Here is a 6,771-nt window from a genome sequence, read left to right as displayed (position 1 = left end):
TATTATGGCAACTTTAAACCGGTGGGGTTTAGTCTAGGCTTAAAGGAACTCAATGTTTCAGCTGCAGTTTTCTAGAAGTTTGTTCCAGATTTGTGGTGCATAGAAGCTGAACGCTGGTTCTACTTGTTTGATTCTGGTTCTGGGGAAGCAGAGATCAGAACCAGAAGACCTGAGGGGTCTGGGAGGTTAATCCAACAGCAGCAGATCTTTAATATATTGTGATGCTGAGCAGTTCAGTGACTTATAAACTAACAGCAGTATTTTAAAGTCTATTCTCTGAGCTACAGGGAACCATTGTAGTGACTTTAGAACTGGTGTTATGTGCTCCATCTTCCTGGTTTTAGTGAGAATGTGAACAGCAGCGTTCTGGATCTGGAAGATTGATTTTTTTTTTTTTTTTTTTTTAATGCAGTAATCAATGCAACTAAAGATAAACACATGGATGAGTTTCCTTAGATCTTGCTAGTTCTTTGATCCTGGAAATGTTCTTCAGGTGACAGAAGACTGACTTTGTAACTGTCTTTATGTGGCTCTGAAGGTTTATGTGGAGTGTCAGGTCAGAGTCCATCACGAAACCCTGATTTCGGGCGTGTTCTCTAGTTTCTAGCTGCAATAACTGAGCTGTGTGCTGACTCTAAGTATATTAAAAATATGAAGTGCTTTAGACATTTTTCATTAATGCCATTTAAAATATAATCACATGAATATAATCCATGTTAAGCATTTCAGTTGTAAACATGTTAGGCATTTCTTTTCCCTAAGAACATCTGCTGCTAAAACACAAAATTATGTTTGTCAGACTATCAGGATGCAGAGTGTCAAACACGTGGATGTCGGGATTTGTGTCAGTGATGCAAGAACAAAAAGGTCTTGTGAGGATTCCTGATGTGTGTTTTCCGCCAGGGGACTTTTCTCTGACTGTGGTGACAAGCTATAAGCAACTTTAGGTCTCAGGTCAGTGGTGCTTCAGCAGAGAGGAGGGTGGGTTAGCATGGGTTTGATCATCATTCTCTTCCTAACTCTGCTTGCAGGAACAAAGCCAGAAAACCAGACATGCAAAGTGATCGAAAAGACAGAATTAATGGAGTTTTCCAGAGACGGAGATCTGAATATTGCGGGAGTTTTCTCTATAACAAGTACAAGAACATTGGTAGATAACGACTACAAGGCAATTCCGTATTCGTACTGCACAGGGTTAGTCAATGCTAAAAAAGGAGAATTTCATATGATGTGAACTGCTGTTTTTATGCCGTTGTGATCAGTTGTTAAATTCTCAATGTTTATGTGTGGCTCCTCATCCCGTGTTTGTAGATACAATCACAGAGAGCTGAAGTTTGCCAGAACAATGATTTTTACTGTGGAAGAGATCAACAGGGATCCTTCCCTCCTCCCTGGATTAAGGTTGGGTTACAAGGTGTACAACGGATGTGGGACCGAAAACCTGATTCGAGCAGCTATTGAAGCCATAAACGGGAACGATCCGCTGGCCTGCGGCGGTCAGACGTTGGCTGTCTTAGGTCATTCATCCTCTGGTGTGAGTGACGACATAAACACCATTATCAGTGCTGTGTCTGTGCCACAGGTGAAAAGAATCACATTTTCAATTGAAATGCAAACTTGATTAATTAATTTTTTTTTTTTTTTTTTTCTTTCAAGATCAGTCACCTGTCTACGTGCGCTTGCTTAAGTGACAAAGTTCGATACCCGACGTTCTTCAGAACCGTACCAAGTGACAAATTCCAGATCACGGCTCTGGTGCAACTTATGAAATACTTTGACTGGCGATGGGTGGGAATAATTCATTCTGTTGGTACGTACGCGGAAGAAGGTGCGTCTGAATTTGTTAAAGAAGCACAGAAGGAAGGTGTATGTGTGGAATACACGATGGTTTACCTGGAAGCCTCCAAGTCAAGGTTAAGAACAATAACTGAGACACTGAAGGAGTCCTCATCCAAGGTGGTGTTGTTGTTTATGTCGCTGTCTTTCGCCAAAACATTTCTTGCTCATATGGAGGAGTATAACATCACTGGAAAGCAGTGGGTTGGCAGTGAATCTTGGATCTCAGCTGCATACCTTGCTTCTGCAGAGAGAAAGCACATTTTGCATGGGGCAATAGGCTATGCCATTCCTCAGGCATCCATACCAGGGCTCGGAGAATTCCTCCTTACCCTGAAACCGTCTGATGAACCGCACAGTTCTCTAACTAAATCGATCTGGGAGGAGTTCTTTGACTGCAGCTTCACCCCATCTAAAACCTCCACGTTGTGCACCGGCGCAGAAGATCTGCGGACCGTCTCGAGTGACTACACAGACGTAGCAAAATTCAGAGAAGAAAATAATGTTTACACAGCTGTGTATTCTGTAGCATTTGCTCTGCATGTGCTCTTGCAGTGCAAAAACAGCGTAAACCCTGCAACGGGAAACCCGTGTCTGACCAAGGATGAAGTCCAGCCTAAGTTAGTAAGTTTCAAGGGCATATAATGATGAAGATCCTAACTTATTACATGGTTTTGGAAGGGAGTGCTTGTGTAATTTGTAAAATTGTCTCTCCGAAGGTGTTTGATGCCATGAAGCATATAAACTTCACCACTAAGAATGGGGCCAGAGTTTTCTTTGATGAAAATGGTGACTCTATTGCCAAGTACGACCTTGTGAACTGGCAGATGAAGGAGGACGGTTCAGCAGACATAGTCATCATTGGCCAGTTTGATGATTCCTTACCGGAGGGGAAGAAACTGAAACTAAAAGACGATGCGAAAATAGTTTGGGGCGGCTCTAATAATGCGGTAACTATGCAAAACTTTGTCACATTATTGGATAATTTGAACATTTTTAATTCGCTATTAAGTTTCTTGCGTCCTGTTTTGATGTAATCAGGTGGTAAGGTCTGTCTGCAGAGAGCCGTGTCCACCAGGGACTCGAAAGGCAGTAAACAAGAACAAGCCTGTGTGCTGCTTTGATTGTTTTCAATGTTCTGAAGGAACAATTAGTAATAAGACAAGTGAGTGGGAATTTTAACAAGCAGCCTTTTTCTTTAAAAAAGAAAAAAAGAAAACAACAAATCTGTAAAACTATTTCTTGACATTGACTTTAGGATGTATTATTTCTTGCAGATTCTCTCGACTGCTCACCCTGTCCACCTGAAGTCTGGCCAAACGAGATGAGAGACGACTGCGTTCCAAAACCCACCGAATACCTCTCCTACACGGAGACCACGGGAGCACTTCTCACTGGTTTTGGCACCTTCGGTGTATTTTTATCCCTTCTCATAACAACAATATTTTTTACTCATAAAGAGACTCCCATTGTAAGAGCCAACAACTCTGAGCTGAGCTTCCTGCTTCTGTTTTCACTCAAACTGTGTTTCCTCTGCTCACTGACCTTCGTTGGTCGGCCCACTCAGTGGTCTTGCATGCTTCGACACACCACATTCAGCATCACGTTCGTTCTCTGCATTTCGTGTGTTCTGGGAAAAACAATAGTGGTTCTGATGGCCTTCAGAGCGAGACGTCCAGGGAGCAATATGACAAAGTGGTTTGGACCCGCACAGCAAAGACTCAGTGTTCTCATTTTGACTCTTGTTCAGGTTGTCATTTGTATAATTTGGCTAACAATTAACCCCCCTTTCCCAAAGAGGAACATGAAGTACTATAGAGACCGAATAATTTTAGAGTGTGCCCTGGGTTCAGCGATTGGATTCTGGGTGGTGCTGGCTTATATTGGAGTCCTTGCTACCTTATGCTTTGTTCTTGCTTTCCTTGCTAGAAAACTACCAGACAGCTTCAATGAAGCCAAGCTAATCACATTTAGCATGCTGATATTCTGTGCCGTCTGGATCACCTTCATCCCAGCTTATGTCAGCTCTCCTGGAAAGTTTACTGTGGCTGTGGAGATATTTGCTATTCTGGCCTCCAGTTTTGGTTTGTTGCTTTGTATTTTTGCTCCAAAATGCTATATTATTCTACTGAGGCCAGAGCAAAACTCAAAAAAGCGAATAATGGGCAAGATGTAAAAACTTTTAAGTTGTAGTAGTCATAGATTTTTCTAAAATAAAGTGTCTTGATGCTGTAGTTATTCACAAATGTTACATACACTTATTTAAGTACAACTGCCCAGAGTAGATTATTTTATATGTATTTAGTATTTGCTTAAATAACAAGCATTGTCTTGTCCTTTGTGTTTCCAGCTGTTGGTGTTTCAATAAAAAACTTTCACAGATTTTATTGGTTTGGTTTTCAAATAGCATTAATGACATTCAAATTAAATATTTCAACTTCAGCACTAAGTGACGGAAATGGATGAACAGATAAAAGTGATTGATGCTTACACAATTATAACCTTAGATTCTGAAGTTTAAATAATGCATGATAACCACAGTATTGAAGTATCCATCTATTATCTTCCGATTTGTTTTGATTCTGTATTAGCGCCTGCTAACGTTGTTAGCTCTAGCTAATGTAAAAAACAGTGGAGCACAAGCTGATCATGTTCGTTTCAACCGATATCTTGTTTAATTGTACAGAAGGACTTTGAAGCTGTTTGCCTTAATCCAGGCGTTTTGTGGGCATCAATCATCAGCCTCCACAAACGTGATGTCCTTTTGTTTAAAGGCTCAAGTTCATTAAGTAACGCTTTATTTGACCGTGTGTGTATAAGACTGACATGAGACTGTCATAAACATGTCATAACATCTGTCATGAACATGAAGGAGTCTTTATGAATGACTGTAGTCATGAAGTGACACTTTTAATGCAAAGTAGGCATTTTCAATAGACCTTTAATGCAACTTTTAAAGGAACTTTGCATTAAAAGTGTCATTTACCGAATGACACTTCATGGCAACATAGACATTCATGAAGACCTCTTCATGCTCATGACAGTGTCATGTCAGTCTTATGCACACCCTGTCAAATAAAGCATTACCGTCCATTTGAACCAACTTGCATTATCGGCCCGGCATGCGTTGCACATTTGAAAAAAATGCTGACCTCAGTTGGTGAAAAATATGAAAATATATCCAATTTCTTAAGTGATTATGAGATATCAAACTCAACAACATATAGGTTAATAGGAAATTTACAATATATTCAGGACAATATGTTCAACTTTCTCTGATTGCATATTGCGATGTGTGAACAGTGCATTGAACGAATTTAAAAAATAGCATAACAGATCGACTGGGACATATTTTGTTTTATAGAGTGAGCTTTTTATAAAGTGAATGATATTGAACGAAAGTCTGAGTTCCTGTTTTTCGTTTTCTTAAAGTGCTTGATTATTAGCAGATTATGATTCTTGTTTAAATTACAGATCTATGACTTTGTTTAATCAAACATGATGGACGTTCCTGTCAGGAAAGCTTGATTTCAGGAATGATCTTCCGACTAAGGTTCTCATATGAGGAAGTATTCTTGTTTACAAAAGTTGTGTTAGGAGTCGTGTTCCTTAAAACAACCCATGCATTGCTTATTGCCACTGCATAACTTTAGCCAATATTTAAATCAGCATCAGGTTAATGTGTTTTACACATTTTCTGTTACCACAAACATGTGGCATCGGTTCAGAAATCACCTCCCTGGTCTGCTATCCACCAATCTGTAACTGCCTTTGCCTTGTGGGAAACAAATTAACCCTCGATGACGACACATTTCCCTCCATCCATCAGATCTTAAGAACCGTGTGTCGATCCAAGCCTGACAATGCAGCACAAACATGCGAAAAAGGGCTCTTGTGTATCTGTGTGTTCTCTGCATGAACACAGGTTTTGGCTGTGAGCTCTTGGGTAATTTTGACATGCCAAGTTTGTTTAAGGAAGGTGACATAATGATAGGGGGAATTTTCCCTGTTTTCAACAAGGATGTCAGCAGCGTTGCTACATTTGATGGGGAACCTCCTGCAGTGACGTGTGCCCTGTAAGTTTGACTATTTCTGTTTCTTCGGTCTTAAATTATGAGACTGACTGTCTTCTTTGCAGTAGCATCACATTCTTTTTGTAGCGTGTAAAAAAAAAATGGCCAAATGTCTTTGCAGGTTTGACCTTCGGGCTTTTCGATGGGCCCAAATGATGATATTTGCAATAGAAGAGGTCAACACAGATCCTGCTCTCCTGCCTAACATCTCTCTGGGTTACAAGATTCTCAATTCCTGTTCGTCTCCTACAAACACTTTACGAGCTGCACTAACGCTGGCAAGTAGTCAAAATGAAAAAGAAACAGCTTCTGGCTGTTCTCCACCTATATCCGCGGTAATCGCAGAGGCAGGATCTTCTCAGTCCCTGGCGGTCGCTGGAATTCTTGGACCTTTTCAAGTTGCAGTCGTAAGAGATAAAACTGTTTCTGAATCTGTCCTCTGTCGGTGGAAATCACACTGACTTTCTAATACTGCACTAATACTAATATTTTGGGTCTTTTTCCTAGGTGAGTTACTTCTCAACGTGCGCCTGCCTCAGTAACAGAGTTAAATACCCGACTTTCTTTCGAACAATCCCCAGCGACTACTTCCAGGCAAAAGCCTTGGCAGCTCTGGTCAAGCATTTTGGCTGGGAGTGGATCGGAGCCATACAGTCAGACAACGACTACGGACGAAACGGGGTCCTGGCGTTTGCAGAGGAGGTTAAGAAACTAAAGATCTGCATCGCTTTCATCGGTACGGTTCTTCGAACGTATCCTCTGGATAAAATTCTGAAAGTTGTAGAAATGATCAAACAATCAACCGTCAAAGTCATCCTGGCTTTTGTTCCTGAGGGCGACTTTTACCCTCTGATGAAGGAGA

General features: G+C 40.9%; 2 protein-coding genes across 2 annotated transcripts in view; both read left to right on the top strand.

Annotated features, from left to right (window-relative positions):
* The first annotated feature begins 991 nt into the window (after nt 1-991).
* LOC103148092 (extracellular calcium-sensing receptor-like) lies at nt 992-4,093 on the top strand. Its single transcript, XM_007566719.2, has 6 exons — nt 992-1,194; nt 1,312-1,582; nt 1,657-2,460; nt 2,556-2,786; nt 2,878-3,001; nt 3,114-4,093. The coding sequence occupies exons 1-6, from the start codon at nt 992-994 to the stop codon at nt 4,010-4,012; spliced, it is 2,532 nt and encodes an 843-aa protein (XP_007566781.1). The 3' UTR covers nt 4,013-4,093.
* A 1,944-nt stretch (nt 4,094-6,037) lies between these two features.
* Nucleotides 6,038-6,771, top strand: part of LOC103148091 (extracellular calcium-sensing receptor-like) — a 4,462-nt gene continuing 3,728 nt past the window's right edge. The window contains exons 1-2 of the mRNA XM_016678955.1: nt 6,038-6,316; nt 6,417-6,770. Coding sequence (XP_016534441.1) covers nt 6,062-6,316; nt 6,417-6,770 — 609 coding nt within the window. The 5' untranslated portion in view covers nt 6,038-6,061. The remainder of the gene's footprint in view (nt 6,317-6,416; nt 6,771) is intronic.

The sequence above is a fragment of the Poecilia formosa genome, unplaced genomic scaffold, assembly GCF_000485575.1.
Source record: "Poecilia formosa unplaced genomic scaffold, Poecilia_formosa-5.1.2 Scaffold197, whole genome shotgun sequence".
NCBI classification, from domain to species: Eukaryota; Metazoa; Chordata; class Actinopteri; order Cyprinodontiformes; family Poeciliidae; genus Poecilia; species Poecilia formosa.
Note: the sequence above shows the minus strand (reverse complement) of the source record. Positions and strands in the feature narration are given on the sequence as shown.

Coding starts and splice junctions, on each gene's coding strand:
- LOC103148092 (XM_007566719.2), top strand. CDS start 992: ATGGGTTTGATCATCATTCTCTTCCTAACTCTGCTTGCAGGAACAAAG. Junction 2,461..2,555: donor ATGAAGTCCAGCCTAAGTTA/GTAAGTTTCAAG, acceptor GTCTCTCCGAAG/GTGTTTGATGCCATGAAGCA. Junction 3,002..3,113: donor AACAATTAGTAATAAGACAA/GTGAGTGGGAAT, acceptor TATTTCTTGCAG/ATTCTCTCGACTGCTCACCC.